This window comes from Clavelina lepadiformis, chromosome 5 (genome assembly GCF_947623445.1).
Source record: "Clavelina lepadiformis chromosome 5, kaClaLepa1.1, whole genome shotgun sequence".
NCBI lineage: Eukaryota > Metazoa > Chordata > Ascidiacea > Aplousobranchia > Clavelinidae > Clavelina > Clavelina lepadiformis.
In genome coordinates, this window is record NC_135244.1 from 4,846,641 (window position 1) to 4,868,115 (window position 21,475).

General features: G+C 35.7%; 3 protein-coding genes across 3 annotated transcripts; 1 reads left to right on the forward strand and 2 right to left on the reverse strand.

Annotated features, from left to right (window-relative positions):
- Positions 1-9,219: 9,219 nt before the first annotated feature.
- Positions 9,220-11,931, forward strand: LOC143460860 (purine nucleoside phosphorylase-like). The gene is made up of 7 exons (XM_076958517.1): positions 9,220-9,416; positions 9,684-9,765; positions 9,876-10,057; positions 10,192-10,295; positions 10,513-10,688; positions 10,989-11,179; positions 11,265-11,931. The coding sequence occupies exons 2-7, from the start codon at positions 9,740-9,742 to the stop codon at positions 11,468-11,470; spliced, it is 885 nt and encodes a 294-aa protein (XP_076814632.1). The 5' UTR covers positions 9,220-9,416; positions 9,684-9,739; the 3' UTR covers positions 11,471-11,931.
- Positions 11,932-14,071: 2,140 nt separating this feature from the next.
- On the reverse strand, positions 14,072-17,959 carry LOC143459749 (eukaryotic translation initiation factor 2-alpha kinase 3-like). Its single transcript, XM_076957013.1, has one exon. The coding sequence runs from the start codon at positions 17,957-17,959 to the stop codon at positions 15,029-15,031; it is 2,931 nt and encodes a 976-aa protein (XP_076813128.1). The 3' UTR covers positions 14,072-15,028.
- A 49-nt stretch (positions 17,960-18,008) lies between these two features.
- On the reverse strand, positions 18,009-20,849 carry LOC143459756 (ras-related protein ORAB-1). The gene has a single exon (XM_076957022.1). It carries the CDS (start codon positions 20,748-20,750, stop codon positions 20,136-20,138), a length of 615 nt encoding a protein of 204 aa, XP_076813137.1. The 5' UTR covers positions 20,751-20,849; the 3' UTR covers positions 18,009-20,135.
- Positions 20,850-21,475: the final 626 nt, after the last annotated feature.

The window sequence follows — 21,475 nt, forward strand, 5'->3', positions numbered from 1 at the left end:
AAAATGCTAAAAACTAATTTACTGGTGTAAAGAAACTCATTTAGTCTAAGCTACAGCACTTAAAATATATAAATTAAATTATTCTAATTTAAACGGGCTGCAGAGCAAAACATTGTGATTGCACAAGTGAACTATATACACGTGATGCCAGTGCTGGGAATAACTGTTAAATGTTTGCGTAGCACATGAACGAATTGAAAGTTTTGGACTAGCAATTTTACAAGGTGGTTTAAGTTGCATAACAAATTGTCACCGGAAACATATTTTACTTTTAACAAGCCTATATCAAGATTGTTCTTTAGACAACACAAACAAGTGTAGTAAACCCCAACACTTATAAATCTATAATTTCTAAATTGAACTCGTTTAAAAAGCAGAATATCTGTCACCATGCTGTGATGCAAAAGTATGAAATAGGTGTATAAGTTGCATACATTGATATGGCAGAGTTTTGGAATTTATTTATTTTCAAGTTTTATGAGTTACACAACATGCTCTAAGCTTAAGGAATCATTGCCGAGACCAAGTACTTCCCTCAGTTCGAAGATAAAGGCCTTGGTACCACACCATAACATTTTCATCACGCTATTATGCATATCTTACAAGAATCATTTTGTTCATACATACACAATACAATGTTCCTATACTATTAGTCAATGTTAGGCAGTTCTGGTCAATTACTATAATGCTGTACTAATGCATACGCCCATATTTTGTGTAATTTGGCTGTCAAAGTAGTAATCAAACAGTAACCACACAGTATTTCGAGATAATATCAGTTGGATTGCAAAATGCATTATAGTTTTGATTAGATGCATTAAAAAATTTATACTGACTTGATCTATGATTTCATTATACCACTGAAATTTATTAAAACCAACATTCTTATTTATACAGAAAGTTAAAAATACATATAAGATATTTATTTATGCAGTAGATCGCATCGAGCAATCATTTTAATGCATCTTTGCAACAACCCTGGCTCCATTTTACCCACAGTATGTTTAATGCTTTTAATTACATAGTCTTTGAACTCTAAATGGGTTTTCATGGAGCGAAACAACACTAAAATCAGTAATTTCATGACAGGAATCAAATGAAAATGCTTCAAAGTGGTTTCCAAACCTGAGTGAGACAAATTATTTTATCTCGTACTAGTATCATAAATTTTGAAAACTCATCGTCCAGGGTGAGCATATAAACAAAATCGTTCTATCTAAACCAATTAGTGAGCAGGTATCAAGACAAGCTTGTGAAATAGCTAAACTTGAATAACTTACAACACATTTTAAAATAATAATAAACACTGCAAAAATCTTTTATAAAAAAACAGCACTACCAGATCAACAATCACATCTTTAGTGACTATGTTAATCATAGAAATAGCAAGTTTTCTATGATATATGTATAACATGGCTTACGTTTAAAAAAACATAATTAGTGTCACATTTGCCATTTTATTTCAAAACTACATACATATATATAGGCCTATCATAATTTCACCAGTTTCACTCCTTTAAAACATTACATATAAATATTATATTTTGATCCACAATATCCTTACAAGTAAAACTTCTAAGATCTGTGACGATACCTCGCTTTCAATTGCTATTCAACCACACATTGTGTAAGTTACACGAAGGTAAAAGTTTGTCAAATAATAAGTACTACACACATAATTATCACAAACGCTCATGTAATAGGACGAAACAAACGCTTCTGTAACTTAATACATCAAGCAAACACAAGGCGACGTTAAATACCATTTAAAACGGCAACTTTGTCGGAGTACCTTACTGAATCTCAACTAAAAACCTATACAATTTAACGCATGTTGAACCGCCTTTTTACAGGGTTAACCACGTCCAAGTTTAACACTTACGTCCAATTTAAAACCACATAACACTATAACTGATGCTTCCTACATTCCACTGGTCGCTCACACAACGCCAGACAAGAAGAAAAACGCTGAAAGTTAGAGTGTTGTGAGACCACCCAAGCCGAGCGAAGAGCCGCGACGGGATATGCGTGAATTGGTACGAAACGACGGCCGCCACATTAGTACCAACCAAATAACAAAGAAGTGTTTACTTTTAGCAGTTTCCGAGTGCATTTTTCGCTACCTCTCCTACCTTTAACTTTCTTTTTGGACTTTTGTGCACGTCATGCTTGGTCACGCATCAATTATACCGTTTGCGTCATCCATTCACCCAGAAAGATATTGGCCTAAAACCCCTGCCGCTTTTCAGTATCGCACTCAAAGATGTGGAGTAAAGGCACCATATAAAAAATGCATCATCAAAGAGATGACTTAACCGGGGTTGTTTTTAGGAGAAGAGAAAGCTTAGGAAAATCCATTCGCGTTCTTTCAGGCCATAAAACTTTTTCGTGCAATCGAGTCACGCACACATTAACTCGCAATCAACTTTACAGCCCTCGTGGGAATCAATTTTGTATGCTCGTTGTGGTTTAATCCACCCATTGCTAAATCTATAGCCAGCGAATAATTTTGACAAATCGCAGAAACTGAAATATGCCAATGAACAAATACAAACACTGCAATTATATCGTAACATTGCGCTCAATAACTTACCTGCCAAGAACAACGGTCGTTTCCATCGGTGAAATAGACCGACAGGGATATGAAGTTACAGTAGTTTTAGCGGTCTGTGTCAACCCGAACAATCATGAAATCACCTGATGCATGCAAGAGGAGGAAGGGTAAATTGATAGCTTCTGCGCAACTGTCTGGCATCTAACCGCCGACGGGATATATCGCGGCTCTGGCGTTAAATTTTACATTAGCACGGATAAAACGTTAGAAAATTCAGCGAGATTTCTCTTTGTCTTCTTTTCAAGACGCCCATACGAATATATACATGCCTAAATATACGCTGAGTCATACACCCTTAACGGCTAATCGCATTGGTCACACTTTCAGACGAAAATAATATTATTCGCTGAAGTCTTAATGATCAGATAATGTCTCAGCGGTCTGAGCTTATATAGAATTTATAAAAGGAAAAAGTATTATTTCTCTTGTCAATTTTGCTTTTAATGCGTAAGTAGGCCTCATGCTTATTGCGAAGTTTTGCTATTGAAACATAAGCATATTACAAATAATTTAACATTTTAACCCACTCGGTGTAATAAACTTGAGAGAGCCTTTTGAAGAAATAGACTATTCCATACTATCAGGTAGACTAATATTATAGGCTATATTCATTTAAGATAGGCCTACTGGCCTAGTAATTCACAAAGACGTCACTTTACTTTTAGTTAATTTGTAGGGAGCTCCTATTTGAAAAAATAGTTATCAGAAGCGGTGGTCGGTCAAGCCAAACCATAGACGATAAATTCTCAACTCAAGATGATTAAATCATTAAATCCAGGACGATTCAACCAACGGACAACTACGTAAACCCAAAACAGCTCATCCCAAGTACTAGTCAATCCACGACCTTGTAGCTTGATTCCTAACTTATGATTGTAACTTATGGTGGTCCATCGACTACGAAGTCTTCCTTGTTGGTGAGCTGATAAGAATGCAAGCCTATTCGTAGTCTGCATTTACGGCCACAGGTTGGGCAAATGAAGTCAGTGTGATGCTTCCTTGGGTGGGCTGTGATTAGTGTCTCGTGGTACGTTCTTCAACAATTCAACGTGCTCTCTCCTCACCGAAATTGTGGGCGCCATGCTTCACGAATTACCTCCAGAGAGACATGTTTACTGCTGCGCTTTCGAAAATATTTGGATTCATCATACAGTTAAGCCCTGAGATTTTTTATCCCGCCATGATAATGTTTTTTGGGCCCCTAAGGAGACGAGATCCATCTTTCAAGTTTGAATAAAGAACAATTTTCGGTATTTGATTGTCGGGCGTTATGATGACTTACGGCCAGGTCAGCGTAGCTAAAACAACGTATTAGAATGGCCTAGCCGTTGATGCTGGCTGTATTGAATTTCTGAAGAATTAGTGGTAAGCTGTAGAGAGTTGTTTGAGAAAATTCATGTTCAGTGATGTCCAAAAGCACTTTAAACACGCCTAACACTCTAATTAGCTAACCTATTACCTACACTAACCTATTACATAGCCGGATGCGGATAATCAACAACACATTTTGTAAAGTGGCATGTAAAAAACCAATCACAAAGTTTTGACCAAAATCGTATATACTTAGATGTTTTAATCTCTTTCACATGTGTTCATTTGCCATGTTTACGCACTACTACTCTTAAAAGCTATGTAGTGAAATTCTTTTATCACAAATTAATTCCTTTCGCTTCTAAGTTAATTGTCTATTTCAAAATTGATTTGAATACTAAAATCGTTTTCTACCTTTTCATTCCGGATAAATACGCAAAGCATCTGCAAAAGTAAAATTTTGACAGAGGCCAATAAGTGTCACGTAGGTCTCCGATTCAGTTGTTACATGTAGTGTAACACTAAAAATGTTTTGTGCCATATCTTCAGAAAATTTGCGAAGAGAATTTACCTTCCCCATTTTCCTTAATGTAGCTAATTATATAAGGCTTAGATACGGATATAAAGTCGTCGACTGGTTTACTTCATATGGTTTATGTTTATGCGATTTAAGCTGAGCTTTTTCATGGGTGATAATCAATTTGTGTTGTGACTCGAGTCAAGTCCGGTTTATTTATTTTTTTTTAAATATTTCATTTTGTTAGCTAAAGCTCCACTTTTGTCATAACATGACTTGATCATTTTGGAATATGACGTCAACTCATTTAAGATATTTGACTTGAGTCAAATCATGTTATGAAAAAGTGTGACTCGAGTCAAGTCAATGAACCAAGCCTTTACAATACTGATTAAAAAGCGGCCTTCACATTGTCGTATTGTATTGCCCGATTCGACGTCAGTTGAAGTACAGAGAGGTACCACGATAATTGTGCAAAAAATAGCGCCAGGTGTAAACCTTGACGAATTTACAAATGAAAACATGCAGTCAACTGAAACGAAAAAGGCAAAACGCAACAACTTTGTTTTCATTAAGCGAGAAATAGCGCGATATTACAGTATAGAGTGTTCATTTGCAATAAAGTTCTTCCGCTGGTGCTCTTCAATCCGACTTAGGGAAGGATGGTGGTCGATGTTGGATGACTGACTTGAAGTCGGAAGCTTTCCGCTGATGTCAATCCAGTCAAAGAAAGAGAGTCGTAGAATCCGGTAAATGGTGCGTGATTCTATTCGAGTAAGGCAAGAAGAGCCTCCGTCAGTTCAGATGGACTTACCTTATTTGAATACAAATTTTGGCAAAACCTGCTTCAATGAATGTAAGTACGTGTGGTGCTTTGTCGACACCTTGCGTTCAATAGGGTGGACGCTACATTGTGCGTTTGGTACGCTTACTGCATGTACTGTACCATGACATGCAAATTCATTTCCAGACAAAATTTCTTTTTATGTATCATGTTTATGTTCTTTGGTTACGAATAAGTACGGTCGATAATGCTATTAACTATGGTGATGTACAGAAAGCTATAATACGAGAGCAATAGGATTTGGAATTCCCATCAAAAGCGATCTTAAAATTGGGAAACAACAGATAGGTTACCTTATTTCAAAAAAAAATGACTCAAAATTAGCCAAAAAATCCGTATTCAAAGAACTGAGAATTGTTTAGATGTGCTGTCAAATACTGCTCTTACCACTCCACTTGGTACTGTATCATAATCTACATCCTCAGACTGATGAATGTCTTTGAACGCTTAAACTCAGTGATGATTCCAAGTTAGCCGTTGTGCAACTTCATACAAATACACGCAATTTTTTATTTGATTTTTCATATTGTAGGCCTATTCCTCGAATTTGGAACAGTTGAACAAGACCGTTGACCGACCAATGGTTTTGGCACGATAGGCAGAGCGCGGAGTTCAAGATCAAACATTTTCCTCCTTTGTTACAATTAAATGTATCTTTGTTGCGCTGGTTTTAAAGCATGTATCAAATTGAAATCGTATGACTATGTTCAAACTTTTGTAACAGTAAACTACAGTTAGGCCTATATTGTTTTCTTCCCTGAAAACTGTTAATTCGGTCTTTGTTCAGGAACTTTGGCTTAAAACAAGTTCTTGCTGTCTTAACAAGTTCTTTTAAGATCAATTGTAAACCATAAAAACTCATCTTAGAATGTTTTCCTATAAATATTATAAAATGTGTTCCAAACTCAGGAAAATATAGGCCAAGCTCCTACTCAAAGTTACTTGTAAAAAACTGATGCCTAGGTGCACGAATTGATCTCTCGCCTATCTTTAGCAATGGATGAATGGAGAGCTCAAAAACGTTATGATTTTTTGAATTGTAAAGCGTTCAGCAAACGAATTGCAACTGATTTTTTATTTCGTTTGCAACGTATGTGTTATTGAAGATGCTAAAATACTATTAATTGTCATCGCTTGTAGCTATCTTTTCAGAGATCTTTTGACGCAACCTTACCACAGTCACGTAAAATGTTGGCAAAATCTTTTGAAAGTTATAATCTCCCACGCTTACAGTAGTTATTACATCATTGACGATTCCGAATTTATCACAACGTCACGCATTGTGTTTCATTGCATTCCATACGTTGTAATTTTACCCAATTCATTTTTCCTGTATTGGCTATTTTTGTAGTTCGCATCAGTGCTTTGCGATGGCACTTGGATCGCTCGCTATGCTTTGCAGTTCAGTATTGTATCAAACGTTAGCTCGAAAATTGTAGTTACATGCGACGAATTATTTCCAGAAACCCTTTTTCTCTGCAGTTTTACGTCATACGCTGTATTTTTGGTATAAATGACGTACTTGTACAATCTGGCTAAGTTTCAGTACCAGATTTCTCAAGATTCTGTGTATTTTCTCCGATCATTGTCAGCAAATTTGTACCAAATTTATCAACGAATTGTTATGACCATTTCCGATGTGTGTGAGATATGCTTGCCGATTATTGTTGTAGTACATACTGTATATAAGTTATACTTCAGTAACTCCGTTATTCATCCCATTTTTCTTTCATTTAGTAGTCATTTTGATACTGCTAAGTTTATAGCTATCAAGAATTCTGTAAGTTGTACTTATCAATAAAATCATTGAAAGAATTGTATCAGAGTGGAATTAAGATCTATCAGGCATCTTATCATAAGACGCAACCAGACCTCAATTGAAAGTTGACGCTGGCGTTTCAATATTGTCGGAATTGATCTTCTATCCTACTACAGTAGATGAACCAGGCTGTGAAAAGATATTAACGACTGGAGAATCGAGACTCATTATATAGTCGGTTCATTTACAAGCCAAGCTTATAATTATTGTAATGGTTGGATTATCTGGACACTCGTGACCAGCAACTCAAGTTAATTACAAGCTTGACACAATTCATTACAACCTGGATTCCATTACAAAGTGATTACATTACTTCACTTCACTTCTCGGCCCATAATAAAAATAAGTGATTGGGTTAGGAAAAAGGTTTGCCAAAAGTTGATTTTTTATCCAAGCTTATATTGAAGTAATTTGAAGATATCTGTAATGGAATGATTGGTTATTGTTGTTGAACTTGACTGTACCAGTCACTCCAATACAATCTTTGATTGTCTGAATGTTTATTGTCATCGATATAATGAGCCTCAAGGTCGTTGTTTGCTTAATCAATCCTAGACTCGATTGTTCAGCTAAAAGCTGATTGTCTTGTGAAGCCGACAAGCAGAGTTGTCTGACTTAACACTGAGCTTATCTTAAGTTGTACTGTTCAGTAGTTTGCACAAATTTGTTGACTGTATAAACTGGTTATATTGTTTCTTCGTTATACGATTGCAAATTGACAGAACATTGGCACATCAACAGCACTTCATTCAACAGTCAATGTAATAGCATTTTGGCTTAGCTATATTTAACTGCATTAAATTACTGATTGCTGATTATTCCCAGACTTGTTACTTCGTACTGCCATACGCTAACAAACTTATTTTCGACAAACTGAACGCATGCGAGAAAGGCACAAATATTACGTCACAACAATAATACAGGAAATGATTGTGGCTCGTGTTACTCCTTGCTAAAACGACACATAAGTACGGGAATTGTAAATCTTATACAAACTGTATATTAACTTTGGTTATTATCACCATATTATCACATATCCTTTCTATGTCTGTTAGTTTATTATAATAGTACTGGTTAGTAACTTACATTCGTCTCCAATTGCAAATGACGAAAAACGGGAGCACGACATATGGCCGCGGGAAAGTGGCCGCGAACAAACTCACCGGGGTCAACTGAACGTGACGTAAATTGACCGCAGACAAACTGACTGTGACATAAACTGGCCGGCGATCAAATTAACCGTCGATAAATTGGCCGGCGATCAAATTAACCGGCGACAAATTGGCCGTCAAAAGGTCAAAATTTTAAACTCGGTAGTATATGATATGTAAAGTAAATATTTGTTTGTAACTATTTCCTTTGTTTTTAACAAAATTGTTTTTTATTTCAATACACATTGAAACGTTTATTGAAATAAACAGAAGTGACTAGATAGTGAATTAGAATTTTGACCTTTTGACGGCCAATTTGTCGTCGGTTAATTTGATCGCCGGCCAATTTATCGACGGTTAATTTGATCGCCGGCCAGTTTATGTCACAGTCAGTTTGTCTGCGGTCAATTTACGTCACGTTCAGTTGACCCCGGTGAGTTTGTTCGCGGCCACTTTCCCGCGGCCATATGTCGTGGAACCACGAAAAACAAAGGATACGATACCAGTAGGCAGTATACCACAAGTGTGTTTTGATAGATCTATGCAACATACTGAGAAAAAAGCAGTTACAATTCGACGATCGAACGTTGTATAATAGGCTGCCACTATTTCACCAGAAAAGATCGTACGTTCAAAAATATTTTGCACAGTTTCTTGTTATCCTAACTTCAGTGTTATAACATAGTAACCTAAGCCTAACCTAAATCTACCTTGTAATCTACATATAACTTTAATTAAATCCTAAATAACTAAAGTCAATTTTTTGCACACCAATTCTAACCTAACCTTTAACTATGGGCTACGTGACCTACTTAGCTTTCGATGAAATAATAATCACTCTATAATCTATATACAGTATTATAATCGGCAAGAAGATGAAATATTGCACCGCATAGTGCATTCGTCGCCTATTGCCACAAGGTTTGCAAGTTGTTACAACATAAAGCTTTGCAAAGCGACTTCATTCGACGTCGCGTTCTACACGCAATCGCGCAGTATTTATAGTTGATATCGCGTTCATAAGTTTGTTAGTTCAGCTTTTGCTTCGTCTTGGCTTTTCTACTTCCGGACTTTGGACTTCCTAAATCCTTATGCACTGTACTTAGCCTCGCCCATCGTTGAACCAAACTACTGGATTCAAAGGGAAAATGGAAATTACAGTACTTTGACTACTTTGCCTTGAAAACTTTAAAATTATTCATTGCCTGAGTTTTAAATTGTGTACAGCCGATGCCCTATGCCTATGGTGTATGATATAGACTCTGGTTCCCGGTCTATTCAACCCAGGACGGTTAAACATAGAACGACGCAACCGACATCTGCAAGTCGAATCGTTCTTTGGTTAAATTGTCCTCATTATCCATTGCTTGAATTGTTCTGGGTCGAATTGATGAATAACTATAGTCTTAACTCTAGTTATTTTACAGTATATTAGGCCAGTTTGTTTGAAGCATTGTGCTGTAAAGTTAATCTACTCTTAAAAATGAGCCGTGCCCTTGGATTAACAACGTAAGTATTGCTGTACTATTCAAATTGAGTTTTTTGGCGGTCTTTTATTCATATTGTCTTGAAAAGAAATAAGCAATTTATTCAGTCTATATTTATTTATTTATGCATAGAAGCAACACTGGCTATAGCACCAAAAAAGTGCAGGAATCTGCAGAGTTTTTGAAGAGCAAAATATCTATTTTTCCTAAAATTGGAATAATATGTGGTTCAGGACTGAGTGGTATAGGAGATCTTGTTGAAAATAAGCTTGTGATAAAATATGAAGAAATTCCATCGTTTGTGACTTCAACTGGTATGCTTGTTTTATGTTTTAGACTTCTGAAATGCTTTGCATGATGTATGGCACCTTAAAAAATATGTCAATGCTGCAGCAAGGATGATAAATGTTGCTTTACTTCAACTTTGTAAAGTGACAAATGTTTTTAGTACCAGGTCATAAAGGACAGCTTGTCTTTGGGCAACTTGGCGGTAAGGATGTGATGTGCATGCAGGGCCGTTTTCATCCATATGAAGGCTATGAAGCATGGGTGGTAAGGTCAAAAAGATGCATATTAACAAAATATGAACTGAAATACTAGATACTAGAAATACTTCGATACTAGACTGGGTACAGATTGAAAGGTAAAATTTCTTCTGTCAAAAAAAAGTGATTATTGCAGTGTTCATTGCATTGTAGCATTGCTTAAATACAATATTATTGGAAAATATGTTTAACTTGTTGTAAATGAAAAATTATATTAATTTAAGGTAGGATTTCCATTACGAGTGATGAAGTTACTTGGCATTGAAATTGTTTTAATTACCAATGCTGCTGGAGGAATTAACGAAAAGTATTCTGTTGGCGACTTCATGCTGATAAAAGATCATATAAGCTTTCCAGGCTTTGGAGGATTTAACACATTGAGAGGACATAACGATGACAGGTAGGAATATAATTGCCACTCTATCACATGTTGCATGCCCTACTGCAAAGTTTGTATGATGTGCCAGAGAAATGCCAATTTTCTGGTGCAGATTTTCCCAGCATTCTATAATATAAGTATAGGTTGGCATGGCGCAAATTTTGGCGTTATATTTAATGGCATATCTATCTGGCACACTGAAAGCAAATTTTCCAATAGGAGTTGCAGGTACGTTTTGATGTTACTCATATATTGTATTGTTTATTTTTCACCATAATGGCTACATAAGGAATTGAAATCTCTGATATATTCATTGTGCAGTTTTGGTCCCCGTTTCCCTCCTATGAGTGATGCTTATGATAAAAATCTGAGGCAACTAATGCATGAGAGTGCAAAAGAAGCAAATGTAGATCAATACATGAGAGATGGTGTTTATTGTCAAGTGGCTGGCCCAAATTTTGAGACAATTGCAGAATTACGAATGTTACGAACTCTTGGAGCAGATGCAGTTGGTAAGCATGTAAAATAAATGTTTCCCAATTTACGAAGATCTACATTTCTTGAGTACGAAGAAAAACAAATTTGCTTTCCCTGCAGGGATGAGTACTGTTCAAGAAGTGGTGACAGCTAGGCATTGTGGGATCCGTGTTGTGGCGTGTTCCCTTGTAACAAATAAATGTGTCTTGGACTATGATACAGGATTGGCACCAAACCATGAGGAAGTTTTGCAGACAGGAAAAGAGCGGGCTCAAGCCATGCAGCTTCTTGTGACATGTTTTCTTCGAAAACTGTCACTTAGTTAGTCTGAAATGAACTTGATTGCATATTCAGCTGAAGTAAACTAAAACAAATTGTAATTCATGGTATAACTTTATAATCAGAATTTATATCAATTTTTGTTATTTATATATGTCATTATACAAGTCATTTTCTCATTATTTAGTGTGTATTTTGCCATTGTATGTATGTTTATCTGGGGTCAATTTAATTCAGTTTGTATTTTTTAATTTGATAAAACTCTTACATGCTGCTGCTTTCACTTCCACCTGTTTTTTTTTATGCAACTTTTTACATGCAGTATTGCAATTCCCTAATGATACCGTGCATGGTAAAGTTTTAATAGTGCTCGTATTGAAATTGTATTTTAATGTGATATTTGTCATACAAGAGTTACTGTTGCATCCCATGCTTTATCAAAATGAGCATACTGTACATTATTGAGTGGACAGTATAATAAATGGCGGCAGAATGTGTGCTTAATGTTTTCTACATATGCTTTATGCTGTTTGTGTTCTAATTTTGTGGAGGTTGTTGATTAGTTTTCTCTGTAGACTTGGAAAACAAATAAAAAATGTCTGTCATAAAAGAGATTTTATGAGATACATCCGTGAAAAACTAGGGTTATCATCCATTAAGAACATACACAAGAGTTCCCATTTTTGTATATTATGTCAGATTAGAATCAAAGATGCAAGTATTGCAGGAAGTAGAACAGCAATGGAATAATGTGTAACTTCAGTTCAGGTTTTACAAAATTTTATATTACCGGTTCTACTCTGGTTCAGGTTTGTGTCGGTTGCACACATTCATTCCGCCCAGGGTTTAGGTTCAGCAAGCTTGCTGATATAAGGTTCGCTCCATTGCATTATCTAACTAATTAATTATTATTCCAATTTCTTCAGCTACTCATTAGCTCAAGAAATTTCATTATGAGTTGGTATTTCTTAGTTCAGTTTATCTACATTGTGAAAATGGCGGACAGGAAACACGTTTTCCATAACTCTTAGATGAAGCTGTTATTGTACTGAAAAAGTGGTTACAAATAGAAAAAGGTTTGACTCCGGTTCGGGTATTTGTCTCTTCAGCTTTAATGGTTCAGTCTCGGGTTTAAGAAATTTAATATATTGGGTTCGGATTTTTAAAAACATCCGCTCAAACTGATTTAAAGGTTCAGGTTCGGTTGGACACCCTGGTTGATAATGACGACGTGATCACTGTCAAAGATTGTGAGTGCTTCTCACCACAATTGTAAGTGTAGCATGCAAAATCGCTTGGTGTATAGTCTAACAATGTCCTGTTTTGATACTAAAAACATGAAGGACCTTGTTATATGCATATTTCAGCATTGGATTCGAAGAGCATCTAGAAGGGTGCTTTGGAGCTGATTTAATCGCTTACTTACACATTGTGGTATAGGATTAGTGCCTTTAACATTACATTAGACGCACTTCAAACTAAGGGACGAGTGCTCCATATTTACTATAATTTTCTCGATGACTATTGTTAATTTACCAACTTTTATGGTTGCTGAAGTGCCTACCATCTACAGTAGAATGATTTTTCTTATTTCTGCAAACAATTGAGCGAACTTCTGGCAGTTTGCACAACATTTTTGATAATCAAATCCATGGAACTACAGAATCCTAACTAAATTTTTTTATGTTACCAAAATGTTCAGTGGTAATCAAACTAAAGATAATGATACCATACCAAATATATGGTTACAACATGTTCCCATGCAATAGCAGCAACTTTACTATTCACATAGAAGGTTTTAACCTAGCTACACAACATTTTAGCACTGCATATGATGCCAAGCGTTTAGAAATGCATAATTACACTTTGATAAAAATTATTTGCACTAAAGTCAATGTTTATTGTTATTCACTTTTTTTGCTTTGTACTGGGGTTTGACATGACCTCCAATGATTAACCTGCTGTTTGTGCCCAATAGGTCTGCTTAGTCATTTATTTGTTAGATTCTTGTAAGCAACATAATGCTGACTAACAATGTGCCCCACATTAATCTGTATCATTTACCAAAAATTATCCCATAACTAACATATAATCATCTATGAATAAACACCAATGATAAAGTATGATGCTAACAACTTGGAGTGAAAAATTCAAACATCAGGCCATTATGCTGAAATCATAACGAAAAGACAGTGAACGCAATCATTTGAAACAATTTAAGTTTTTAAGATATATCATGGAGTTTGAAATGTGCCGTGCACGTGACACCATTGCCAACCCCGCACACAACTCAGAAGGACCACAACAATTGAGGCATAAAAAGTCAGAATTATCAAATATTGTCTCTGTCTAGCAATATGCTCTGAAAGGATAGCTGTACGGATGCACATGCAGTCCAACCACTACAGGAGTTTATACTGTACTGTAATTTCTTACATCTTGCAAATGTTTAACCATAGAAATTTAACCAACTTCATAAACTATGCACATATCAAATATAGGTACAAATGAATATCGTTGTCGAGCGTTTTGTTTAGTTATTTTGGTAAGACTAATGAAGCCAAACTGTTGATGAAATATATCTTTTTGTTTTTAACATCATTCAAACTGACTCTGGTTTCACTTAATATTAAATTTGCACAACTACGTCTTTGATTGCATCTTGTAGTATCAAACACAGTTTATTAAATCATGCAAACCAGGTTTCTCTGGAAAACTTGTATATTGCATACAACGAAAGCTATTGCATAGCATAGCATACATTGCATAGTAAAGGACAATTAAGACAGGTAGTAGGAACTTAATAATTTTACAACCAACCACTTTGTCAATGACTTGTATGTGTTAATTTTTAAAAGCTGAATATCAACACAAAACAGCAACGTACACTTGTAATATTCTCAGACACTTTGGTTACAAAATTTAGCTATCCAAAGTACATATTTTACGAGTGATGCTGTTATATTTTCTATTCTTCATAACCAGAAATTCAAGTACGCTGATCATGTACACCACACAGGTTCACTGGCATTCTGCCATTTATCTGTTCAATTTTTACAAATCTGTGTAACCTGTAGAATATCACTATACATATCTTAACAACAATCTGCTTAAGCAAATTTACTCTAATTTAATTATTAACAATTTCGAAGATTATTGTATTGTACAGGTGAGAAAGCACAGGTAAATGCTTTAATTTTTGGCTGTAAATGGATTATATCTTTCTACTGTGTCTGTTTTAATATAACAGCACAGGACTAAAATATTTAGGAAATGGATCACAATAATGGAAAAAAAATACAAGTAAATGTCACATAGAACACACAAGTAAAATTGACCAACTACTTACAACCATCTTTTTCAAACGAATTATAGTCATTATTATTGCACCATTTCTGTTTCTACCATTTTTAAGCTGGGTACCATTTATAAGCAATATTTCACAAAACCTTCTACATATAATATCAAATGAAGGTAAATTTTTAAAACACAATATCACAAATGTCATAAAAAAGGCCTCTCACCAAAATACTTATCGCAAATACAAAACAAGTACAAACAAAAATTCTAACGGAACTAAAAGAGAATTTTCTTATAGAAACAATTCATGTGTGCTCCATGAGTAGCTCATGCTGACCAATTTCTTGTGCTGAGGGTCTTAGAGCAGCTTCAACGTTTAACATGCTGAATGCAAGATCAGCTTCTCTAGGATAGTTTTTCTGAAAACTAAAAGGAAATTTCAGTCGTCTTGCGTTAGTCATGGTGCGGACCTTCTCCATATACGTATTAAAAGTGTTTTTTAACTCAAAGAGAATTAACCCCAGGGCAAAAATGTCGACTTTTTCACAGTACTTTTTGCTAGTCATTTGTTCAGGTGCCATGTATAATCTTGTTCCGACATGCTGTGTGTGACTTGTTGCAGAGTTGTACTCTTCATCATCAACGTCACTTTCCACGGAATATACTTCATCACCAGATGTGGTGACTAAACCAAAATCTCCCACTTTAACCGTATCATCTAATGAGAAAAGCACATTTGACGGCTTTAAGTCTCTATGAATTAAATTGCAGTCATGTATGTATTTCACAGCATCAACAACCTGTCTAAATATTCTAAGGCAGAAGCTGTTGTCCCGATCGTTTACATTTGTAGATAACCAATCTTTTAAACTCTGTTTTTTACACAGCTGCATTTGTATGTACAAATAAAGTGTGTCACCACTGCGCTGTGTATGACTTTGTTTTTTCTGTTCTTTCTTGCTCAGCCCTTTCTTCGAAATTATCTGCTTTTCTTGGTGAGATGAAGATTTCTTTGTGGTCTGAGGTAAATCCTTCTCACTCATCTCCCAATTTGCAGAGTCGTTTGAAGTGTGTTTACTTGCTGGAGGGTCTGATTCCTCAAAAACAATACTCAATGTGTCCTCGTATCTCTGAAACGGTTTCTCAATATTTTCGGAGGTAAAATTAGCATCACTCTGTGCAAAGCTTTCTGTGCATTCTGATTCAGATGAAGAATGTTGGAAGAATTTTGATCCTGGAGGAATGTCATCACATAAATTATGAACATTGCTGTTGTTTGAATGAAAACTAAACCCTTGGCTGGTCTGTATGTTGAATGCATTATCATCGTTTTCCAACTCACTGTTTATAATTCCTGTGGCTTCATTTTTGTACACTTTACCTTGGTCATCAGAAAACCTATAAAGAGCATTTTTTGAAGAACATCTTTTTGACTTGTGTAAAGTCTTACCGGCATCAGGATCCTGGCTCCAGTAACTTGAATCATCTCCAATGAGAATTTCATCTTGCTTTTCCTGCCAACCTACGGGTGGCTGTTCACTCCAAGCATTGAAATATCTCACAATAGAGGGATGATCCAGTTTGGCCAAGGCACGCACTTCCCGCAAGACCTTCTCTCTTTCCTTGGCAATGCTAGGAAGCAATATTCTCTTAACTGCATATGAGCAGTCGTCCATCTTATTTCTTGCGTTAAAGACTAAACCAAAACCACCCTTTCCCAAGCACTCTTGAGGTTCAAAATCTTGAAGAAATCTTGATTGGTATTCTCTTTCTAGAGACACTGATGATGCCTCTGGTTGAGGTATTGTTTTTGAATAGTCACCAGTCAGAGTGGTAGTCCTGGCTGCCTTCTTGATTAGAAAACATTGCAATATGACAGCTATAGCTAGAGTTATACATACCATCATTGCTTCTTTCCACGGTAAAAACATTATGTAAAACGAAATATCAACATCAGCATTTTCATCAGGAATGTCACGTCCTAAAAGTCTAGTTTTTCCAGATTTTTTTGACCCTGTTCCCCCGGGAAGACAAGCTAAGTTCTTTTGCACATAATAAGCACCTTCAAATGGATTTGTTGGACCATTTAAGCTCAGTAAGTCATTTCTTTTATCGCTGTAGTCATTGCCATTACTGACTGTGATGGTTTTAGTTTTAACAAAATGAGGTTGATGAACAAACCGCTGTGAATCATAATGAGCTAAAGATGTTCCTTGAACATAAGACATTGACTTTGGCTTTGTATTTTGAGGTATTGAAAGGGATGATTGAATATATATACTATCCTTATAAGACCCTAAATAGATTGCCTGTGTTGGTGCATTCTTTCCAGAAGCAGTTGTTTCTTCTAATGCTGGAACATTCATTGGTTCGAGCAGGTCGAGCTTCTGAAAACTGCCATCAACAAACAACCAGGCTGATGTAATAGGAACTCCAAGTTGGTGTTTCCAGTTGATAATATGTTTATCTTTCTTTGTTACCAGGTACACCGTTCCATCTGGGACAATAACTTTAACACACCGAACGTCAATGGTGTTAAATATATCTTCCTCTTTGTAAGAGGCTTCATAGTTCAAATTTTCTTCAGATCTCTGCAATAAGCGAGCAACTGAACCCTTGGAAAAGTCTAGATTAATTTCTCCCACACTGAAGTTCCAGTTTTCCATGCCACTTCTGTTTTCAATAGATCGTATGGTATGTTGCTGCCTCTTCACAATGAGAACGTCGTTGGACTCATACACACTGTGCTGTTCAGTACATCCAGTAGTTGAGCAGCTGTACAGAGTTTTCCCAGTCCAGAGATCCAACCCATCCATACCTGTTGTTTTCCCACCAACAAGAGCTTCCTCACTAGCAAGCTTGAAAGATGAAGACACCAGCTGGTCGGCGTCAAACGAAACACTTTCCAAGGATTCACCATCAAACTTAAACAGCCCTCCGTGCAATGACGGGATTAGTCTGATAACCTTGCCACCGTCTTTGTATAACAGCCTGGTGACAGATGAAGAGACAAGCGGTCCATTTCCCAGGTCTGCAGTCCATAAGAGTGAACCGTCTTCTGCATTTAAAGCCGACACTTTGCCATCAACAGTACCAGCAATTATCAGCTGGCGAAATTTCGCATTTCTGCCAGTGGACACAATTTTTGTCTTCTTCGATGCTCCATTGGATTCAGTAACAGCTGCCTGGAGTAATGCTCCGATAAACAGTAAAACATTTACAAAATCATGAAACATTTTACGCTACAATTTACTTAATGAGCCTTAATTTTCACTGTGGTAACTCCTAATCGACAAAAATTAATTTACATGTCAACACTTCACATTTTCCATGAAAACAACTCACTATATAGCTCAGTCACAAACAAGTCCAACAATGGAATAGTTAGATACACTATAATTATGGAATATACACAAAATCACAATCATCAAAATTGACTTTTTGAAATGTGTCATTTTAAGCATCACATATATATAACATCTTTAAAGAAAGAAAACTCACACTAAGCTTCAAGCCAATTCAAAAGAGCATAACAATTGTTTTTTAGTTTAAAGATGCTTTCTGCCCTTAATATCATTCTACACTATTAATGTAATTTGCCTTTAAATTTTAAACAGTGTCTACATATTACCTATAACATAAACGCAGAAGTTGTATTTCCACATACATGTATTTAATGCATAAAATATCTTGACGTATTTTTGATGATATTCAACATTTCCACATTGTTTCTATGATTTTTTTGAGATATATTCGTTTTGTGTATCAGTAAATGTGAGTTTGCTTTCATAAAAGTAACAGTTGATGTATGGAGCAAATAGGCACACAATCAAGCAACATTCTATCCATCTAACAATAACAAGTGGTGCTCAACTTAGTGAGGTGGTAAAAGGTAAGTGTGTAGCAAATGACGTCGGGTCTAGTAAATGACGGATGTTAAGCCTACCAAATATTTTAATGCAATCGGTACACGTCAAAACTGTTCAACACAAGTGAAATATTAAATTTTATACATCACTTTTTATCAAGCTGGGTTACACAAAATGGCTTTCTGATGAAGATTAAGATATTATAAAGCTTCTTGTCTAGCGAGCAAATAATTACACCTCTACATTATGCAGATACTAAAAAACAGCATCAGTCAATTTCACAATTTTATTTCAGAGAGCATGTTAATTTAAAGCGCCAACATGACCACATACAACAATGGCAAACACAAAATCTTTTGCAGAAACCAACAATTCTTTAATTTACATCACAGACTCAACTAGAGTAGAAAAAGGTTGAAAACATATTTTATTCATAAAATGCATTACTATACATTTCTGACATTTCAAGGTATTGTATTATACTGAATTATCAACCATTCCACCTATAGATCGCATAAACCTCATTATCTTGGCGAAGGGTTTCTACTCAAGTTGGCATGAACCAATGTGCAGAAATAGACCTAGGCTTAACATTTATTGCTCAGCTTTCTCATCCCATTTCAAGTTTTGATAATATCAAGAATCCCTTGTAGAAATACAATACTTTTTCTAATTTACAAATGATCAAAAAATTATCAAGTTAGTTTATTTAATATTGAATAGATGATTTATTTTCCGAAGAGCCGAAATACATATTTACAATAGTTTGTTATTTGCAAATGGCGACAACTTTCAATCACAGGAAAATTACACATATTCTTTGAACATGAAAAACAGAATGGAGTACATAGAGAAAATCTACAAACGAAATAGCTTGTACAATATCTTTAAAGTAGTTGTGCGGATAATATCCTTGGAGATATGTTCTGCAAATTCAATGTCACATTAAAACTAATCACCAGATGAAAAGCAATACTTATCACCATGAGTAGTTAACCAAAGTAATGCATTAAAGAGAACGGTCGTTAAAATGAAATATTGTGCATCTTTATTCCAACAATACGTTGTCAGATGACATAAATACACGTATGTCTTGTTACCAACATATAGACAGCGAATAACAGTTTACAGCCAAACAACAGTAGTATGCAATTGAGTTTAAACGTAAGTCATACAAGCACCGTATATATTCCACATTATTACAGGATATATTAGCCTACAAGCTTATACCAGCGTATACTTAATAATTAAATAATCTGGCAACGTATAACAATACATTATGCAACTGAGCTAAGTGTCAAACTACTCATGACTGATATGTAAGGTGTGTTTATGCAGAAACACATACACATGAATATACTTATATAAACCCTTTGTATAATTGGTTGTGGTTAGAAAGTGCTACATGGCATTCAATATAAATAAATTGCCAATGACACAAAGAAATCGATTGCGATGCATATCCTATTACGTAGTTTTGTAAAATCAAATCCAAGATATGACAATGATAACTTCACTAAACAGGGCACAACGCAAAGTCATTCTAACAACAGCCTCCTTTACCACCCTCTACCGGATTGCTCTTAATATCCACATTTGAACGCTGGCTTGGAGAGGCGGCTGTGCCGGGACCCATACGATTCTTAATTTCTGCAGCCATAGTCATAAACGCCTGTTCAACATTGCTGGCCGTTTTGGCACTGGTTTCGAGAAATGGAATTTTTAAGGTATCAGCATATTCTTTTGCCGTTGTGTAATCAACCACCTTCTTCGTGGTGAGATCACACTTATTTCCCACCAGCAGCTTGTTGACATTTTCACTTGCATATCTATCAATTTCCTGGAGCCACTGCTTTACATTATTGAATGATTCTTGATCAGTGACATCATAAACTACAATTATACCATGCGCACCTCTGTAGTAGCTTGAAGTGATTGTACGGAATCTCTCTTGACCAGCAGTATCCCAGATTTGAAGCTTGATTGTCTTTCCATCCAACTCAATGGTCCTGATTTTGAAGTCCACACCTATTGTACTGATGTAACTTTCAGTGTAGGTGTCATCGGCAAATCTCAGCAGAAGACAAGATTTTCCTACACCAGAATCTCCGATAAGAAGCAATTTGAAGAGGTAATCATACTCAGGGTTCATTGTCATTACTTGTTTTGTAAAACTTCAAACTTTCAGTGCTGTTGCAACTCACAACTATAAATTAAAACCTAAATAATACTAGATTCTGAAAAACAGCAGTATTATTATCGACATATTGTATACATAGAATTTTGTCTGCATGGAAACTGACCATTACCACCCTAGAATATATAACATGTCCACAAAGTGTTCAGACACTTACAAAAAATTACATGTCAATGAAAGTTGGCGAAAGACTTAATGGGCACCTTGTATAGTATATATAACATATTTTATGTGTAAGAAAAATTTCTTTTGGCTGCTTGCCCTATAAGTATATATGTGAATCTATGTGAACTGTGAATCCAACCCATCAGGGTTGCAACCAAGTCATTTTTTTCCACTTGAGTCAAGTCAAGACAAAGCTCTTAATTTAAAATTCCTGATGTCACAAAACTCACATTACATTGATTAATTATCAAAACGTCGTGGGAGTCTCAAAATATGTTTGGTTGAGTTTTTGTTTCAAAAGAGGGTAATTTAAAAAATGCACAAACATTTTTGTTGTTACCTAAAATTTCTTTTCTTGCCATCACAACTGTCATCACTTGACCCAAGTCAAGCCAAGACATGAAAAACTGTCACTTGAGTCACATCAAGTAAATGACCCGAGTCATTACAACACTAATTTACATATACATGTCCATAATTATGAAAGCCTCATTACTGATTAGGAAGGAGTAATGTCACTC